The sequence below is a fragment of the Triplophysa rosa genome, linkage group LG7, assembly GCF_024868665.1.
Source record: "Triplophysa rosa linkage group LG7, Trosa_1v2, whole genome shotgun sequence".
Taxonomy (NCBI): domain Eukaryota; kingdom Metazoa; phylum Chordata; class Actinopteri; order Cypriniformes; family Nemacheilidae; genus Triplophysa; species Triplophysa rosa.
In genome coordinates, this window is record NC_079896.1 from 2,427,701 (window position 1) to 2,448,305 (window position 20,605).

The window sequence follows — 20,605 nt, forward strand, 5'->3', positions numbered from 1 at the left end:
TATCAAAAAATTAAAGATGTGCTACATGGCGGGTGCAAATAAATGAAATCTCTCTTAGACTGAAGAAACTATTTCTATTGCTTTGTAATTTGTCCATCCCCCCAAAAAAACAACATAATGCAGATTAACTAAAACACAGCCAAGATTTCTGCATCATCCATGATAAACATTTTGCTAATTGTATGAATAGCAAACTGTACAAATACACTTGAGATCATTTAGCTCTTAAACCATGACTATTAAAAGGCAGATTCATAACTGCGACGTTTTTCATTGCTTGTTCATTCCAGTGACGACCGAAAAAAGCTTTAAATCCAATATAACGCTTATTCCAAAACGAGCTCTATGCAGTGAGGTTGCCATGTCTCTTCTTGTTGAAAATGAGCCAAAATTATTTCATGTCCTTTAAACCTTCAGCTGAAGTTATTAAAAACCTGGCAGTCTGAAAAAAAGAAAGGGAAAAGTCAAGAATATTTCGAAACAACTTTTAGTGTGTCCATGTGAGACCTTGTCCGATGTGTGGAGATGGTTTATATATACGTAAAGTTATGCAACACGCCGAGACCCCTGATGCCATTGGGTGCTCATACCAAGTATCGGGCATAATGAGAGTGGAGGATGGGGCACTGCAAGCACCTCCCCTAGAAATGCAGCAAATCTTTACCCCGTTTTTTTTTCGTCGGTGAGGAGTAGCGCGCATTGGGAGCCGGAGACGCGCGGTGCGCGCGAGACTCTTGGCATTGGCAGGCTGACGGTGACACGTGCCTCTCTCTCAACACCCCCGAGCTCCAGTGTACCGCATTGGCACCAACGACTGCCACTGAAACACAGGAGTCGAGCTGTCCCACGGATACAGAGAGCCGACAGCTCGATCAAAACGAAACGCGAGCATTCTCCTTTACGCACCGGACATTAAATCGGCTCTCTCACATTGGAAGCGCGTCTCAGCGTTCGGACAGAAAAAAAGAGAGGAGGGGGCGAACAGGATGCGGGCGCCAGGTATAATCTACGCCTGAAAGTGACATGATCCACGGGAATACCAAAAACACCAGGCGTGATTTCAGTCAGAACTGGAGATAACGAATACGCGTCACAACGAGAGGCCGTTCTCTTTGCACACTAAAACTAGTTTAATCTAAACGTAAATTGCAGTCGTATTTTAATTGGTCCGCGTGAAGAAAAGTAATCATGGCCACGTTAATTAGAAGCAAGATCTCGAACAAGCTGACCAACGCGGCCCACACGGTCACCAATAAGTCGCAGGCAAAGGTGAGTGGGATGTTCGCCAGAATGGGCTTCCAGGCCGCCACCGATGAAGAGGGTTTGGGTTTCGCCGCCTGTGATGATCTGGACTATGACCACAGGCAGGGACTTCAGATGGACATACTTAAAAACGATGAAATGGGTGGAGAGGGCGTTGGGGAAATTGGGGGAGAAGGGATGGCTGAAGGGGACAGCCATTACCAGAGGGATGGAACGGGTCCACCGACCTCAGCGTCCAAAGACGGCGGATTTAGCTCCGAATTAGCCAGTACGGACAAGCCAAAAATAACTGCTTGGGAGGCTGGATGGAACGTGACCAATGCGATTCAGGTAAAAAGGCATTGCGCGTAAAGTGTCCAACTGTGAATGCGCATTGCCTGAACGCAGTCAGCTGTTTTTAAATAAATATATATTATTAAATGCCAGTATGTTACGAAATGTGCAGATAAAAAATAATTGATCAAGTCTTATGCACCATTGTAATGAAGCGAAACGCTTTGGTGGCGCGGGTTTATCGTAATGTCGTGTCTTTAGAGATTTGGAGGAGGAAGCATGTTGTTCGCTCCAGGTAGGTTTAGCAAAGAGCTGAGCTTTAAAATACAACATTTTTACTGAATTTCGACACTGCCTTACCTTTTGTTTTTACAGTCAAAGAATAGTGGGATTCGCGTGAGTTGTTAGTTCTCTTTTCGACGTGCGTAAATTGGAGACCATAATGTCCCCTTTGCGTTGAGGTCAAATGAAAAGGATTAAAACTATTTTAAATTAAATTGATTAGTTCTTTCGGGTTTATCGTCAGGGATGAAAATATCACGTTATTTCTTTAACACGTTGTTGTAGTGACCAAAATTTGCAAATAACCAATAAAATCCCGCACATATTCAATCATGCGCAGTTAAAGCTCTTAACATCAAACTGACACCCGTGACGTGACTCCCTGCCTATTCAATTCATGCTGATGACGACACTATGAGGAGAGCGTGACTTTGCTCAGAGCAAATGGAATGTCCTCGCTGAATTCAGCTGCATTTCTAAAGCTCTACTGCAACATCTGCAGGGAATACCGAAACTGATGGCGCACTAAACCTGCCTAAGCTAGACCTGAAACAACTGACATTTTAATAATGAAATAAAACGCTCGTTGTTTGTCGTGACACCAAAATATTATAGTTTAAAAACTCTTAAAAATATAGGTGCTAAAAAGGTTGTTTGCACCAATGCCAATGAATAACAATTTTAATTCCCCAAAGAACCCCATAAAAATGTAATGAAAAAGAAAATTGTATATTTCTTAGCTTTTTTTTGTTTGTGGAGCCTTTTTTCACCACAAATTACCGTTTGTGCAGCAGAAAGATTCTGTGGATCTTAAAGGTTCTATATGGAACCGTGCAGCCCAACAAAGAGCCTTTTGGATATCTATATTTTAAGGAATCCATATTAGCCCCTGTGACACGAAAAATATGACAATATATGTACAATGTGTATGAATAGAATGGAATGCATTACATTATGAATGATTTAGACATGCGAAAGACCTCCGCGTTCTATTGTGTGACGGCGCACCTGTGCTTGTTTTTTTTTTCAGGGCATGTTCGTTCTGGGGTTGCCGTACGCCATCCTCCACGGCGGATATCTCGGACTGTTCCTCATTATATTTGCTGCTGTCGTGTGCTGCTACACGGGAAAGATCCTCATCGCTTGCCTCTACGAAGAAAACGAAGACGGGCAGCTGGTACGAGTGAGAGAATCGTATGTGGATATCGCCAACGCGTGTTGCGCGCCGCGGTTCCCCTCGCTGGGCGGCCACGTCGTCAATGTAGCTCAAATAATTGAGCTCGTGATGACCTGCATTTTGTACGTGGTGGTGAGCGGCAATCTGATGTACAACAGCTTTCCGAACTTCCCGGTGTCTCAGAGGTCGTGGGCCATCATCGCTACCGCCGCACTTCTGCCTTGCGCCTTCCTCAAGAACCTCAAGGCCGTGTCCAAGTTCAGCTTGCTCTGCACCATCGCGCACTTTATCATCAACATCCTAGTGATTGCCTACTGCCTATCCAGGGCACGTGATTGGGCGTGGGACAAGGTGAAGTTTTACATTGACGTCAAGAAGTTCCCCATCTCCATCGGCATCATCGTGTTCAGCTACACCTCGCAGATATTCCTGCCCTCCATGGAAGGGAACATGCAGAAACCCAGCGAGTTCCACTGCATGATGAATTGGACTCACATCGCTGCCTGCATCCTCAAAGGCCTCTTCGCCCTGGTGGCCTACCTGACGTGGGCCGACGACACCAAGGAAGTCATCACGGACAACCTGCCGTCGAGCATCAGGGCCGTCGTGAACCTCTTCTTGGTGGCCAAGGCGCTGCTCTCCTACCCGCTGCCGTTTTTCGCTGCCGTAGAGGTCCTGGAAAAGTCTTTCTTCCAAGACGGAAGCCGGGCGCTCTTCCCGGATTGCTACGGGGGCGATGGGCGTCTCAAGTCCTGGGGCCTCTCTCTCCGCTGTGCCCTAGTTGTGTTCACGATGTTCATGGCGATCTACGTGCCGCATTTCGCGCTTCTCATGGGTCTGACGGGCAGCCTGACGGGCGCGGGCCTGTGCTTTCTCCTCCCCAGCCTGTTTCATCTCAAGTTGCTGTGGAGAAAGCTCTTGTGGCATCAGGTGTTCTTCGACGTCGCTATATTTGTCATCGGGGGTATATGCAGTATTTCGGGCTTCATTCATTCCGTCGAGGGTCTCATCGAAGCGTACAAATACAACATTCCGGATTAGTTTGGTGATCATTTGATGATAAGTGTTAAACGCATCCTACATAACAATAACCAGACCGATACGTTCCCGTCCCCCTAAAATACACCAGACCTCGGCTTTAACCTCGAAAGTGTCTGCAAATCTGACTTCACTACACGATAGATAGGCTATAAATAAATGAACGAACTCGCAATCCGAAAACGCATCTTTACGTTTGCGCATTGGTCAAAAGGGCGTGTTGTAAATATACATCAGCACAAAACACGGTTCTTTTTAAGAGAGTTTACTGGTTATTTTTTCCAAGAAGAAAAGACAAGATTTGGCTCGATTACAAGGGCGTTCAACTGCTGAAAGAAACAAAATGACATTAGAAAACGCGTCTTTATGACCTGCAATAAATATTGTTAAAATAAAAAGCTCATTATTTACAGGGGACCAACACCGTGGCAATAAAACGAACAAGGGTATGTAGAGAAATATAGAACAATTTTTGGGATAATGAACAATTAGATCCGAATACGCATTTGTTTTACATCTCTGTAGCCAAAATTAAACAGAGAGGGCAAAGTAGATTTTACAGGTGATTAATTTCTTAAACTATGCATTCTGAATGACCATGCAGCGTTGAAGATATTCTGGTGAATAAGAAAACAAAGGGATTTACACACAGAAAAAAATACGTTGCATTTCAGTTCAGATCTCAACACGCTAAGGAAATCATATTTTTATGACCATTTGATAATAACGAAAATACGACGAGGATAAAGACGAGGGCCATAGGAAAGAAAATACGTCTGATGGATGGAAAATCTAAATTGACAACATTTAACTCGAATCACTCAATTTGAATTGTGTTAATCGTATATCAAATAACGAATTATAATAAAGCACAAAAGAAGCTTCATGTCCCCCTGCGTACGTTTTGTTTCTATCGAAATCAAGCTGTCTGATGCATTAGCCTACTCCAAATCGAGGGACTTGCATAAGACATTTTTCATTTTGTGCAATCCAATGGGTGCTGTGGAAATGTTATAAAACCGTATGTGTTGTGTTATTGTGGTTTAAAAGATGGAATGTATATCACAAAACCGTTATCATATATCGTGAAAATGAATATATTGCAGAATAAAGAAACGCGTGAAATTATATTGTACAATTGTTTTTGGTTTTATGTGTTATAAAAACCCCACTGAACACGTGCATTTTCCCTCCAAAACACAATAAATCTGCAAAACCATCCACAAACACGCTCTCGCATTCATTCCGAATGATCAAAGAGACCATATTCAAATAACATTCAATCGTATATGATTTTTTTTCTTTTGGGGGTTGGCAAAGTATATATTTTAAACGCAATTACATTTTCTGAGTATTTATGTGTTTGTCGAGTTAAATGGCCTATAAGGCGAATTTAACATTTATTATGCATGAAACGCTACAAATGACTGCGCAAATATGAACTTTGAGAAAAAATTAGACGTTCATTAAAATCTTTTGAAGTAGGCCTATAGTATTGCCTATTTAAAATAAATTAATTCAACCTGTCACTCATATGTGGAGGGAGCAACAGCGCGTGAGCGCGTGGACAGATGTTTGCCTCAGAGTCTGCGGGTCAAACCGGTAAACAAACATCTGGACGAACTGTTTGAGTCATTGCTGTTAAAATAAAAAGAATAAAACACGACTCGTGTCTGCCTGAAAGAAAGATCAAGTGGAAAATAATAAAACGAGACACACGCACAGACACGAAAAGGAAGGCAGAGAGAAATATTTCAAGATTTTAAAACTCTTTCCATTATTTAACATTTACACATGAAAATAGCTTCAGTTAATAGATGAATAAAATGAAACTAAATTCATATTTGCAGGACAAGTGCATTACAGAGAACAAATCAAGGCGAATAAATCAGTTTTTATTTATACATTTTTTATTTTATTTTATTAAACTAATTTGCATAGACACGATCATTCTCATAACTGAAACGTTTGATGGCAAGTTAATTCTTTTCCATAATGTTTCTACAGTCTACAGTTTCTACAGTTAGGCTCGCGTTGAATTGTGGGAATTTGAGTTCAGATGGAGGAGCCATTTTCTCAGTATCACGCGCCGCCTGGGGTTGACTTAAGACACTCGCAAACATTAGACAACAGCGCCGTCTTGAGATCAGACACGCTATTCTGCGCTGTACAATTAATTTAAATCCAAATACCCACCTGAAGAAATACTGCAGCATACTTTACAGTATTTAGAAATTTTCCTACAGTACAAACGTGTGTTTTAACCTTATAGTAAATATTCAAGTAGCACACTCCATCTGGCTTACGTCTATTTGACGTCTGCAATATAGTTTGCTCATCTGCAATACATCTCGGAGACGTCTGCTAAAGATATGGAAAACATCTGCTGTGTAAAAACATCTGCCGAACATCTTACAAATGTCTATATGACGTCTGAGACCGAGACGTTTTGCCAAAGTAAATGCAGACGTCAAACAGATGCAAGCCAGATGTATGTGTGCTATCAAGATTTACATTAAAACCAAAGAAGGTGGTAAAATCACAACAGAATACAATTTATTGTTTTCAAACTTTACAATGCATGTCTCAAACAATTAAATATTTACAAATGACATGTTCACATGCTACAATTTACACTTAAAAAAACATACAAGATAGTTTTTCCAAAAGGTGACAGAAAAGAAAGAAATCATTCTGGCCAAGTGTTTCATATCACGACTGCAGCATTGCTCACTTGTCGGCTGTGTGGGTGATCGGCTTTTTGACGGAGTTCTCCACAACCCAGGGATGAACCAGGACTTGCTGGATGGGAAGTCTGTGCATTGGGTTGTGCTTTAGTAGTCTATTGATCAGATCTCTGCTGCCTTCGCTCACATGAGCTGGATATGTAAATTCCACCTGTAGGTATAAGGAGAGCAAATACAGAAGTCAAATGAATATAATGTCAAAGACAGCAGACAAATGGAGCACAAAGTTGTTCCAAGTTAATCCAGACTGTACCAAACCTTTACAGCTAAAACAAAATCCTAAATTGATGATTACGCATCATGTATGTGGACAGAAAAGGCTGACATTTGAAAGCGAACAGCCAATAGTGTTTAACATGGAAAAAAGGTGTTGCATAGTCTACATTTTTTATTTGATTTTCCTTGTTTCCTCTTAAAGAAATAAACCTGATCCTTACATATCAACGCATTAAATGTCAGGAAGGAGTCACACAGACTGAGCTCAAACTCAGGAGCGCATGACAGAATCTGTGCAGATCAGGTACTTCACTTACCCTGGAAATCTTGCGGTACGTCTCTTCGTGGGTCTTAGTTTCAAAAGGTGGCCGACCAACCAGAAACTCATAGCAAAGAACACCCAGACTCCACAGATCCACTTTTTCATCGTGAGTTTTGCCTTCGATCATCTCTGGAGGAAGATAATCCAGCGTCCCACAGAGTGTCGACCTCCTGTTAAACCATTTACAACATGCATGCAGTTAAACACGAGAGAACATAATGCACTAAAAACACCACGAGACAATTTGCCAGTCACCTTGAGGACGGAGTGTGGACAGACCAACCAAAGTCTGCAATCTTCAGCTCCCCATTGGCTCCCAGCAGCAGGTTCTCAGGTTTAATGTCTCTGTGGATGACGTTCTTTGAGTGGCAGTAGTTCAGAGCATCAGCGAGCTCCATTATATACTGCCAACAGACAACAGATAGACACACACTGAAAAACTGCTGTCAGCTGGGGTTGAATGCACATAACGCACATCAAACAGAAACAGTTACCGTGGCACTGCGCTGATCATCAAAGGTGCCGCAGCGCTGGAGCTCACCATACAGCTCTCCTTTTGGGGCAAACTCCAAGATGAGATAGACACGAGCAGCGTCGTGAAAGTAACCATAGAGACGCAGGATGTTGGGATGTCTGAAAACAAAACGAATCGCAACAATCAGATCGGATTTCAAATTCTGAACACATTACACGTGTAGAACACAAAATGTTCCTCAGTCAGCATTATAAAGCACATTTTGTTACGAGGGGGAAAAATGGAACTCTGAAACTTTAAAGTATTAAAAAGCATCATACCTGAGATGAGACTGGATCTCCACCTCCCTCCGGAGCTGATGCTCTACGCCTGCTTTCTCCAGCTGCTTTTTGAACAGAACCTTCAGAGCCAGAATAAACTTGGTCTGACGTTCCCTGGCCAGATACACGCTCCCAAACTTGCCTTTGCCGAGAGCTCGTCCGATATCAAAGTTCTCTAAACTCCAGGCTTTTCTGAAGAACCGACAGAGCAAACACGTGCACCGTTACACACCTCTTACAATAAGACTACATGAATTTAAAATGGCCATTTCCCCATTTTCAAAACAAACAATTCTCCCATCGTACAAATTTCTATCCTAACATGTCATCTAAATATTGAGATAAACAAATGAATAACGTTCACTGCAAAGTTGAAAAGAAATCTTACTTTGCACTACTGGATAGTCCATGGATAGGCGTTTCTGAAAAAAAGGAACCAGTAACATGGATTGTAGTGAAAAACATTACGACTGATTTTTTCAGGCCAAGTAAATATTCCTTCAACCCAGGTGTGTCCAATGTCGGTCCTGGAGGGTCAACGTTCTGCAGACTTTAGCTTCAACTTGGCTCAACACACCTGTTTGGAAGTTATAGTCTGCTTTGTGAGACCTTGATTAGCTGTTCAGGTGTGTTTGATTAGGGTTGAAGCTAAACTTTGCAGGACACCGGCCCTCCAGGACTGACCAATAGCGTTTTAAAGGGAGATGTTTTGAACCACTTTACATAGTATTGTCAGTTTGCATATTTTAAAAGCTATTTTTAATCTATGAAAAAATTATACTTACCTAGACAAATAATCAACCATCTATAACTTTTCAGTGCATTTTTTAATTTATAGTATAAGACCAAACAATATTTTCTGAAACTCTTAATAATTAACAGAAAAAAAGAACAAAATGAAAGAACCACTAAAGACCAAAAATGTTGTTTGTATTTGAGTGCTTTTCTCTTTTTCTGCCTTTTGGCTGTGAAACCATATTCCTGAAGCTTGGCTACACCTGACACCCGTTTCAGTGTTTGAATAGCCACATGACTTGTTTCAGTGTTTGACTAGCTACATGACTAGTTTCAGTGTTTGACTAGCTACAGTGACTAGTTTCAGTGTTTGACTAGCTTTTCCAAGGCGACCGTTAAGAAGGCAGCCTATCACTTTAACATTTCCATAGCGACGCGGCACTGCTTATCACGTGACACACCGCAGAGCCACAGCAGCTGTATGACTGATGCATTGCTTTTACATGCATTTATTGCTTTTTTACTCAAAAAAATGCACAAACTGTTAACTATGTCATGAAATATCTGACATTCCGATTGTCAGATATGTGAATGTGTTTTGTGGTTTAAACACTTTTATAATGATCGCGTTAGTTGAGCTATAAGCGGGCGCCGCCATGTTTGTTTCTGCCGTGGTCTGAGATCTGTCGGATTTACATCACGTGAATTCATCCACTTCTCTTAAAAACACAAACGTAAGTGCCTGGTGAACTGGTAGAAGAATTGAGTGATCTTAACAATTGATTAAATTGCAGATACTGTGTCTGATCTGAATAAAACATCCGTCAAATTACATTTGAGGAGATTATTATTGCCGCTTTTATAGACATCAGTGTGTATTATACAATCTCTAAATGTATTTTGTGCTTGTAGGCACGTGTATATGTCTGAAGGCTAAATGAAACATTATGTGGTTGAAAGCACTGCACAGTTGTGATATGTGATATACATTATCATAGTAAATATCAAGTAAACTAAAGAATTTTAGTAGCCCAATTTAGGTTCACTCAAAATAAAACTGCTTGATTTTTAACTGCTTACCAGAGAAAACTAAAGTGAGAGGGTTCACCATCATGTAGCATCGGACACAGTGAAAGAAAGTCAATCTTCAATTTATAAAAGTAAATAAAGTTTCTCACAACGCAAGCTTCATATTTGACAAAAAAAACATGAAGCCATTTGATTTTGCAACACCTGATGCATCATTTACATATTCTGCTAAAAAAAGGGATGCTTTAATCAAGAAGAGGCAACGATTGAAGAGCACTACAGAGGCTACTGAGATTGCACAGCAAAAACTGTCCTGAAAACTTCAGGGACATAGAAAGAGAAGTGTAAGAATGTTTGAAGTTCTTTATTCCCACACCAACAAAGTAGCACACTCCATCTGGCTTACGTCTATTTGACGTTTGCTCATCTGCAATACACCTCGGAGACGTCTGCTAAAGATCTGGAAAACATCTGCTGTGTAAAAACATCTGAGAGACATTTTACATCCATTCTAAATAAAACATCTTACTGACTTCTTATAGATGTCTATGACTTCTCAGACCGAGACGTTTTGCCAAAGTAAATGTAGACGTCAAATAGACGCAAGCCAGATGTATGTGTGCTATCAAGATTTACATTAAAACCAAAGAAGGTGATCAAGTCACGATAGAATAATACAATTTATTGTTTCAAGTAACTTAAAATTTTACAATGCACGTCTCAAACAATTAAATATTTACAAATGACATGTAAATTGCAGCATGTGAGCACAACACGTAAAAAACACAAGAAAAAGTTTTTCCAAAGGATGACAGAAAAGAAAGAAATCATTCTGGCCAAGGGTTTCATATCACGACTGCAGCATTGCTCACTTGTCGGCTGTGTGGGTGATCGGCTTTTTGACGGAGTTCTCCACAACCCAGGGATGAACCAGGACTTGCTGGATGGGAAGTCTGTGCATTGGGTTGTGCTTTAGTAGTCTATTGATCAGATCTCTGCTGCCTTCGCTCACATGAGCTGGATATGTAAATTCCACCTGTAGGTATAAGGAGAGCAAATACAGAAGTCAAATGAATATAATGTCAAAGACAGCAGACAAATGGAGCACAAAGTTGTTCCAAGTTAATCCAGACTGTACCAAACCTTTACAGCTAAAACAAAATCCTAAATTGATGATTACGCATCATGTATGTGGACAGAAAAGGCTGACATTTGAAAGCGAACAGCCAATAGTGTTTAACATGGAAAAAAGGTGTTGCATAGTCTACATTTTTTATTTGATTTTCCTTGTTTCCTCTTAAAGAAATAAACCTGATCCTTACATATCAACGCATTAAATGTCAGGAAGGAGTCACACAGACTGAGCTCAAACTCAGGAGCGCATGACAGAATCTGTGCAGATCAGGTACTTCACTTACCCTGGAAATCTTGCGGTACGTCTCTTCGTGGGTCTTAGTTTCAAAAGGTGGCCGACCAACCAGAAACTCATAGCAAAGAACACCCAGACTCCACAGATCCACTTTTTCATCGTGAGTTTTGCCTTCGATCATCTCTGGAGGAAGATAATCCAGCGTCCCACAGAGTGTCGACCTCCTGTTAAACCATTTACAACATGCATGCAGTTAAACACGAGAGAACATAATGCACTAAAAACACCACGAGACAATTTGCCAGTCACCTTGAGGACGGAGTGTGGACAGACCAACCAAAGTCTGCAATCTTCAGCTCCCCATTGGCTCCCAGCAGCAGGTTCTCAGGTTTAATGTCTCTGTGGATGACGTTCTTTGAGTGGCAGTAGTTCAGAGCATCAGCGAGCTCCATTATATACTGCCAACAGACAACAGATAGACACACACTGAAAAACTGCTGTCAGCTGGGGTTGAATGCACATAATGCACATCAAACAGAAACAGTTACCGTGGCACTGCGCTGATCATCAAAGGTGCCGCAGCGCTGGAGCTCACCATACAGCTCTCCTTTTGGGGCAAACTCCAAGATGAGATAGACACGAGCAGCGTCGTGAAAGTAACCATAGAGACGCAGGATGTTGGGATGTCTGAAAACAAAACGAATCGCAACAATCAGATCGGATTTCAAATTCTGAACACATTACACGTGTAGAACACAAAATGTTCCTCAGTCAGCATTATAAAGCACATTTTGTTACGAGGGGGAAAAATGGAACTCTGAAACTTTAAAGTATTAAAAAGCATCATACCTGAGATGAGACTGGATCTCCACCTCCCTCCGGAGCTGATGCTCTACGCCTGCTTTCTCCAGCTGCTTTTTGAACAGAACCTTCAGAGCCAGAATAAACTTGGTCTGACGTTCCCTGGCCAGATACACGCTCCCAAACTTGCCTTTGCCGAGAGCTCGTCCGATATCAAAGTTCTCTAAACTCCAGGCTTTTCTGAAGAACCGACAGAGCAAACACGTGCACCGTTACACACCTCTTACAATAAGACTACATGAATTTAAAATGGCCATTTCCCCATTTTCAAAACAAACAATTCTCCCATCGTACAAATTTCTATCCTAACATGTCATCTAAATATTGAGATAAACAAATGAATAACGTTCACTGCAAAGTTGAAAAAAAAAAAATCTTACTTTGCACTACTGGATGGTCCATGGGTAGGCGTTTCTGAAAAAAAAGGAACCAGTAAGATCTTTAATTCTTTTTCACAATCAAGAACATTCTAGATATTCAAGGAACATGGTTGGGTTCGGTTACGTTGAGGATTCTCCTGTTTTCTGGGTTCGGCTGCAGGAACACTGTTGGTGGAGTTTGGCTTGGGTTGGCTCTGTATTGATTTATGTTGCGTCTGTGTTTTAAGATGGTCAGGGTTGATGTTCTGGTCTCCGGGGCACGGAGTTTTCACAGGGACCGATGGCCCAGCAGGTTTCTGCTGACTTGCAGGTTGCTGAACCCCCTGCGTACCCAAAACACGCGCGTGAGGAGTGGGCACGGGCTTCCGGCTGCTGTGAGTCACTGGAACTCTTTTGGGCCCGCTGGCACAAATCTGCACAACATGAATAGAAATATTTCTAATGAAAGCAATGCTCTTTGCTCAATGATAATCTTCACAACTACATACAGCTTGTGTGACAGGTGGTCCTGGTAAAAGTTGTGGGTTCAAAACCCAAGAAAACACAACAGTACAATTTGTATATTTTGAATGCACTGCAATTTAATTTGGATATGCACAAATGTAAAAACATTACTTAGATCTTTACGTTGTACTACTTCTATCTTTACAGTTTAACATGAGTGAAAGCAACAATATAAAACGTATTTCAGATGCCAAATTATGACAGATTTAGCATACAAAGACAACAAATATATATGAATAAAAGTCTTTATGGTTGTGGATTAGTCAAGATTAGTCAAACCCTTACAACATACAACAATAATTGTCAAGAAACTTACCTTTTCATTTTCAGGTCGCTGAACCTTTAACGTTACATCTCTGCTTGAATTAGTTCTTGGAGTAGAGTCCATATCCTGAAATAAAACGACAAAACGTATAAGATAGATAGAAGACAATACATAACAATATCAGTATACAGTAGTTTGCATTTGTGTCCGGCCAACTGTTCAAAAGGAGACCGACGGCCAATACCTCCAGTTAGCCGCTAACGTTACCGCCGACAAAACCTCCTCAAAACTCGATATTGCACGATAATCTCTCTTCCTTCGTGTTGTAAATCCGTTACTATAAACTAAACTTGACGTATTTTACATTTAATAACGAGAAGATACATAAATACGTATATTTATTATCAAAAGGACGAAAGCGGTTCTCGTCTGCGTCCGTGCTTCTGGCCTGTTTAATTTCAAACGTCCCACTTTTAAATACCTTTAAAAAATAATCGGACCTGTGATTGGCTAGAAGGGACTTCCCGCTGGATCCTATTGGCTGCAGGGAATCCGTCTTGTGACGTACTGTCGCGCAAGTGAAGCTGGGAAAAATGCCGAGCTGTCATTCTTCTTTTTAACAGGAGATGGCGTATTTGATCGTAAACAGGCATCAATCTGCCGTCTTTTAAAAGTATTATTTTAAAAATAATGTCAAACACGTTATGTACCATGTAGTACAGCAATAAGACAAAAAGAAGTTATTATAGACAATGCACTCAAAATTAAACAAAACATTAGAATTTATTCACAAGACATCAAATACGAATTATTTTGTAGTATGCCTACTTTACAATAGATGGATGGTCTACCTAAAGATGCACTTGCATAAAAATTGTAAATATATATATATATCGGATGCTTTTCTTGTTGAAATCGTGTATATGCCAAAGTAACATGGACAAAATCTCAAACATCATCTTGCTCTAATTTAGTTCTTCTGCTTATATTTTCCAACTACTTCAATGTTAAAATGAATTAGGTTACTTTTGTCTTTCAGAATTAGTATCATAATTCAGTAAGGGGATCCACAGCATGGTGTGGTGTATGCACAAAAGACAAAACAGACACACGCTGTATGAATGTTAGTTTATTTCAATATATGCAAACGGCTGAGGCTGCATTATATCATCATATCTGTTTCGTTGACCTTTAGTTAAATCCAGTACCATACATCTCTGGACTACGTTGATTTAAATAATTACCAAATTACTTTAGCCTTTTCACCAAGGTGTTTTCGCAATGCATTCTGATTAAAACTTAAATTAACATGTGACACATTCAATTTGTTTTAAATACAATCATGACGTTTTATTATTTTAATAATCCATATCAACTCAGAAGTAAACAACAGCCAGTGGCTCTTTAATACAACCGAGAAGAAAATAAATGCACAAGTTTCAGTGCTGCAGAAAAACATCCATACTGTAACATCTTTCTGTTTTTCATACAGTTTAGACAGTCATTATCACATTTCCTAAATACATCCCATAAACGTAAGCACATCCACAGTTCTAAAGATGTTCTGCATTTATTTTAATTTGCATATTGGCTACTTCCCATCACAGACATTAAAGATGCTGAAGTTGAAATTTGTGGCTGCATGTCACCAAGGCAAAGACAACATGAACCCACAAAAATAAATAAATGGACTTTATTTATCAAACCAAATAAAATACGTCTGCAATAAGTGCCTGCACATGTTTAAATGTTTCCCACAGTCACCCTGTACATATTTGGCCTATAAGAGTAAAGAATGCCCTGGGTTGAAACCCAGTATGCCACCTGGTCTCTTCCAATCTATTGATCACTCTTGAAATATATGGAACGTTCCTGTAGAAATTCTTAACCAGTGACGAAACCCTTACGAATCTCTTGAAACGTGCGTCGCAACAAGAGCTTGACATAGTTCTGTATGTTAGCTACCCTATTGTATTCAGTACTTTATTTGTGGATAATTTATTTTCTAAGGAAGCACAGCTATCCATCCCATGTTTTTGAAGGTTCCAACAGAGATCTACTAAGCAGCCTCACTATCAGCCGTTACATTTCAACCTTCTCTGAACTCAATAGCACAAACACATCTCACACAGATAAACACACACTTCAGATCTGAGATACTGCTGAAATGGTCCTCCAAAATCTTTCAGATTAAAACTACTAGTCAGGATTAGTTTGTTCCCTTCCTGCTGTTTAAGTGTTACTAGTATAATAATAATAACAACAACCATAAAAATAAATATTATAATAATATTCATAACCATTTCAAGTGTACAAGTGCTGATGAAGCAGTGTTACTCAGTTGCTCTGCCTTCTGATGGTAATAGTTGCATGTAACAGCTACACTTGGTGGTTTTTGGCAAACAGGTCCGATCAGTCACACGGCATCCCTTACAGCCTGTGCAAATCTTTTTAACACTTCTAACCAGGTCTTCTCTTCCATTCACTCATTATATGCAGTTCATCAAACCACACTGATATAACCCTGATGGTGTCGAGCCGTGAAACTGTTCCGGAGAAGTAATTTATTAAAACTAAACATTTGAGAGTTTATCATCACACCTAATGAACGTTCTGCGGTTCTCCTTCATGTTCTTCTTGTTGTGCGCGGACAGCACAATAAGTGCAGAGTCTATAGGGGTCGATGTGATAACCTCAGTCCCTCTTTCTTTTTTGCTTATTTTCCCCCATTAGCCTCTAATATAGACGCTTGAATGTGAGGGGGCAGATAGCTTGAACTTCCGTAATCGGAAAAAAGACATTAAGACAGAGGGAGCTGCGTGGTGACACACGAACGTTCATTTCTCTGCGACCGCGGCGGCCATAGGTGTGCGAATGGTTCCTCTCGCCGTGATGGCAAACTCCTCGATTTCTGTGTTCAACCGTCTGATCACCCATTCCATTGCCTCCCTACCCTAGGGACAGAAAACAGTCAACAATAAGACTAATGCAAACATTTTACATTTAGCCGTTATGCAAAACTAAGGGACATGAACAACACTGCAAACACAGTTTTTCTATCTGCAAGTTTCAATTGTCATTTAAGGCTAAACAGAAGCTGTTCTATAAGGATTACGGAGCATTTCAAAGTAGATAAATTGTAAAGTTGGCCCACCTTTCCTGCATTGGTTGAGATAGTGGATGCCATGAGTCCCTCCAGATAGCTGCTGAGACTGACACCTTTAACAGATATGATGGCCTCCTGCGTAAGCATCGTCCTGCAAGCAGTCAAGAGAAACATCATTCATTAATGATGAAACTTAGCATTCGGACACATTCAAAATGACTTTGCGAGAATAATAGCAAATTCATTCTACTGTACTGTGGTTGCATTATTGTCTGTGTCCGTGTATGTGATGTATTCAGAAAAATTGTTTGAAAGACATGAGCGAAATCTTACTTTTCTGGGTCCTCTGGGTGCGGTCTGTATATGAGCCTTTCATCCACAGACACCATGTTAGTGAAGGTGATCTATAATGAGAAAAGATAGCAGAGAATTATGGGTATGACACATCAAGAGAACATGTTTTATAACTCAAGACAACACCCATCACACCTGTTGCCACAAACTGGCAAGGCCTCATTCCGAATACATTCACGCAAACTCAACACTTTTATTTTTTAGTTTAGCTTATAATAGCTCTTCATAAAGACAGAGAATGTATAAAACAAAGACTCAAAAATGTGCTCAAGAAAAGATGCTGTAATTACTGTTCTGTAATTGCTCTTCAAAACGTCTCAGGTTAAATTATGAATCAAATCTTTCATGTTTTGAAAACAACAATCGTGTTTTAAAACAAGTGTGTCAACATTAATAAAGTGCAAGTGTGAAAACTGTTCAGTGTTGGTCTGCTTACATTGGTTGACTGAAGTTCAAAGGTTTTCTCTTTGGGGTCGACTACGGAGTGCTCTTGGATGTATGTACATGTTCGTGCATTACCAATTATCTGTGGGAAAGAAAAAATGGGTTGATCTGCAAATCATTCATTGATAACAGCAGACAGACGGCATATACATATCAACTTTATACATAGACAGATACAAAATACAGGAAATAAAATTTTACTTCACTATTTACTTCACGACTTAATGTAAGGGTCAACAAGTGAAAATTGGCTTAAATCAATCACTCCACATCCCAGATATATAACTCAATCTGTTATTAACCCACAAACTTAGCTTGGCATTAGGTTATTCTTGACTGCAAGTCTGTAGTTTCACACTAACCACCCTACTGCTACCATTACACGTTTCCACAACAAACTAAACAAAAGTCATGGACTCATGGTTCAATTTTCAATAATCCATAATAGCGGGATGGAAATGTGATCTTTTCCAAGAGCAAGAATATTCCATATAATGAGTGAGTCTGTAGTTTATATAGCCTTACATTTCCAAACTCCATTAAACACAATTCATTTCTGTTTTAGAACTGCCTGATTTTAAAAAAAGCCCAGTTTTAGACTGTATGGAAAGTTTGAGTTAAAGATTTAGACCAACAAAAGCAAACAAACATATTGAACAGAATGACATTTGTCCTTCAGCTGATGTGCAAACAATGTACTACAAATATGGACTTAACGTGTCAAAGGATGAATGCCAGAGGTCACATTCTGACCCCTGTATTAAATTACCTGGTAACGTAGTTAAGTCTCACCTGTACAGTTCACTGGCTTAAGTCACTAAAGTCATGCAATGACACATGCTAAGAACAGAGGTCAATTCTGGGAATAGAATCGCTGCCCCACTCCACTCAAATACTGTTTAAAGGGATAGTTCATCCAAAACTAAAAATTCTATCATCATTTACTCACGCTCATGTAATTTCATACCTGTAGAAATTACTTTTTTCTGATGAACACAAAGAAAGTTATTTGGAAGAATGTTAGTCATTTTCAGTTCCGGGACATCGTTGACTACCATAGTAGTCTCTAATCTCACAAAACACATTCAGAGCATAAATGCTCTCTTGAATATGACTGATATAAAGTCTTCTGCCTTATACGACACATTGAAAAGAACAAGGAGAGAATCGTACCGATCTAACTAAAGAGGGCAGGCCCCATTCTGTGCTGAGCAGTCTCTTGCTGTGCAGGCGTCCTTGCTGGTCAACGTTACGGTCCAACACATCCACTCCAAACACACTAGGGTTCATGGGGTTTGGGTACTTCTGCATAGCAGCTTTGGTCACGGTCTCCCATGGATGACTATAAGTGAGAGAGAGATACAGAGAGAGAGAGATGTGAGATATGAGACTATACATCACACAAAACTCATTCTTTTTAATGACCCTTTTTCACATTTTAAAATATCTTGTCTGTTTCACTGTATATTCAGTACACAGACTTTAAATTAATTTGAGGTGTTTTCTTTCAGCCACTAAAGCAGCAATAAATCTTAGTATTATATAATGAGCGTGAGAGAAGCACGCCAACGCGGCGCAACATAACCACAGAAGTGTGACTTCAATTACAGCCGTCAGGACTTCCCAAATTACATCTTCGCGTGACCCACCAAGGACACTGTGAGTGGACTATTTGTGGACCCCTTCATCAACTTCCAAATCATTTAAAGCCAAAACGCGGTTTTTATTAGGTGTTCCTGTAGCGCAATGGCATTGGCACACATTCTTATGAAATTAATAACTTGAACGCGCTATAAATCACCTTGGATTAAACCTTCTGGAAAAAGCATAGATTAAAAAGTAAAAACAAATGTACACCTCTAACTATAATATAATTCAATGCATATTAAAACAATATAAACTGTAACGCCTTATATAACTGAGCAGGAACAATCTAAAAGCTTCCTCTGCTACAGTCCGTCATCTGAATGGTTGCCGGGAGACGGTAAGCAGTCACATGACGGGTGACGTCGGGTGGAAGGCCATGTAGGGGAAAGGTCGCCTGTGCGCGCTGCCAAGGAGAGTTGCGCAACATGGCTGCACAAGACTGCAACCTAATACACATTACACACACGAGGGTGCAGAGGTTAAAATCCAACCGGCACACTGTCCTCATGCCATTCATACAGTTACTCTTATCTAATCTGAACCCTTTAGATGGAGCAAGCATCTGTAATTCACCTATTTTACAAGCCCGTGTTTCAATGTCTACAGCTCACGAGATGCAGCATTAAAATGACAGAATGATGCATTAATGTATCATTAATAGTCTACCAACAATACAAATTAATCCTAAAATTAGTTTCATGCCCTGCAGACCCAAAAGAAGAGAACAATGTTGATGTAAAATTGAAACAATGTTCAAGTTCATCTACCCCATCATTCACTCGCCGGTCTTTTTTTAGAGTGATAGTCAAGGGCAAGCCGGTAAAATTGTGTAACAAACAGACGAGTGTGGCAAATATGCAAGCATTGGAGCTCTCACGTATGTATTTAAAGAACAGCTATTCAGTTTAGTTATTCTCTAGTTAAGTTAACTGTGTTACTGGTGTAACGTTACAAGTCACCTCATTACTGCATGACCACTGCAGGACTGACAACCGAGAAGCTAATCATAAACTCACATAACTAAGCTAATTAAAATTTGTAAACGAAACATATTTTGTGTAATATGAGTTAAAGACGAATTCCGATTTTAATTAAGTGGAGATTATAAAAACGGAACTTTTGACAGAAGCGACTCGACTTTAGCTCGTACAGATGAGCTAACGTTAACTTACCCGGCTAACAGCAGCGGCTGACGACGACGGGACGGTGTAAAAATGACACCAGCTCTCAAATAATCACCTTATCGCATTCAAAGTAGAAATAAATCATTCACTCACTTGAAAACGTGTTCTGACGTCCAGATTTTCATGGTTCTTGTTCTGTTAGAACTGTTTAATGAGTGAAGGCTGTTCTGTAACGCCGCGCCGCTTCCGCCGTTTGTTCGAGAAAACTGACATGGGTGGCTCCGCCCATCTCTGATGCAAGTACTGGCGTAACAGTGCACTCCGCCAATCAGACGGCGGGGTTTCTGAACGGAAAATCCTCCCGCCCCGAGAATGTGCGCATGTATGGAGCAGTTATTAAGGTTTACTATGGGAACATTGCGTGTGTGTACTGTTAGGAAAGGTTAGGGCATAATGTTCTTTAACTGGAGAGGTCACAAAATAACTTTGCCAAGAAGAACCATAAAGCTTCCGGTTTTTAATGTTTAATGTACTCTGGTACATAAATACAGTGATCATTCAGAACTATGGTCTACATCAAAGCACAGTTAATTGCAGTAAATTAATGGACAGTTAACTAGGAGTGAAAAGTTTATACACGCCTTCTATATTCATGTTTTTCAGATTAATTGTTG

At 40.2% G+C, this 20,605-nt stretch overlaps 4 protein-coding genes across 4 annotated transcripts; 1 reads left to right on the plus strand and 3 right to left on the minus strand.

Moving 5' to 3' along the window:
* The first annotated feature begins 661 nt into the window (after positions 1 to 661).
* On the plus strand, positions 662 to 5,161 carry slc32a1 (solute carrier family 32 member 1). The gene is made up of 2 exons (XM_057339025.1): positions 662 to 1,593; positions 2,849 to 5,161. The coding sequence occupies exons 1-2, from the start codon at positions 1,189 to 1,191 to the stop codon at positions 4,034 to 4,036; spliced, it is 1,593 nt and encodes a 530-aa protein (XP_057195008.1). The 5' UTR covers positions 662 to 1,188; the 3' UTR covers positions 4,037 to 5,161.
* Positions 5,162 to 6,001: 840 nt separating this feature from the next.
* Positions 6,002 to 8,674, minus strand: LOC130556974 (aurora kinase A-B-like). The gene is made up of 6 exons (XM_057338354.1): positions 8,502 to 8,674; positions 8,114 to 8,305; positions 7,813 to 7,951; positions 7,574 to 7,722; positions 7,314 to 7,488; positions 6,002 to 6,931 (listed from the first exon to the last, which is right to left on the minus strand). Exons 1-6 carry the CDS (start codon positions 8,576 to 8,578, stop codon positions 6,764 to 6,766), a joined length of 900 nt encoding a protein of 299 aa, XP_057194337.1. The 5' UTR covers positions 8,579 to 8,674; the 3' UTR covers positions 6,002 to 6,763.
* Positions 8,675 to 10,272: 1,598 nt separating this feature from the next.
* On the minus strand, positions 10,273 to 13,710 carry LOC130556873 (aurora kinase C-like). The gene is made up of 9 exons (XM_057338205.1): positions 13,501 to 13,710; positions 13,308 to 13,382; positions 12,612 to 12,900; positions 12,488 to 12,521; positions 12,096 to 12,287; positions 11,795 to 11,933; positions 11,556 to 11,704; positions 11,296 to 11,470; positions 10,273 to 10,913 (listed from the first exon to the last, which is right to left on the minus strand). The coding sequence occupies exons 2-9, from the start codon at positions 13,377 to 13,379 to the stop codon at positions 10,746 to 10,748; spliced, it is 1,218 nt and encodes a 405-aa protein (XP_057194188.1). The 5' UTR covers positions 13,380 to 13,382; positions 13,501 to 13,710; the 3' UTR covers positions 10,273 to 10,745.
* A 639-nt stretch (positions 13,711 to 14,349) lies between these two features.
* On the minus strand, positions 14,350 to 20,211 carry prelid3b (PRELI domain containing 3). Its single transcript, XM_057338870.1, has 6 exons — positions 20,085 to 20,211; positions 18,334 to 18,502; positions 17,153 to 17,242; positions 16,696 to 16,766; positions 16,411 to 16,513; positions 14,350 to 16,210 (listed from the first exon to the last, which is right to left on the minus strand). Exons 1-6 carry the CDS (start codon positions 20,114 to 20,116, stop codon positions 16,094 to 16,096), a joined length of 582 nt encoding a protein of 193 aa, XP_057194853.1. The 5' UTR covers positions 20,117 to 20,211; the 3' UTR covers positions 14,350 to 16,093.
* Between the last annotated feature and the right edge of the window lie 394 nt (positions 20,212 to 20,605).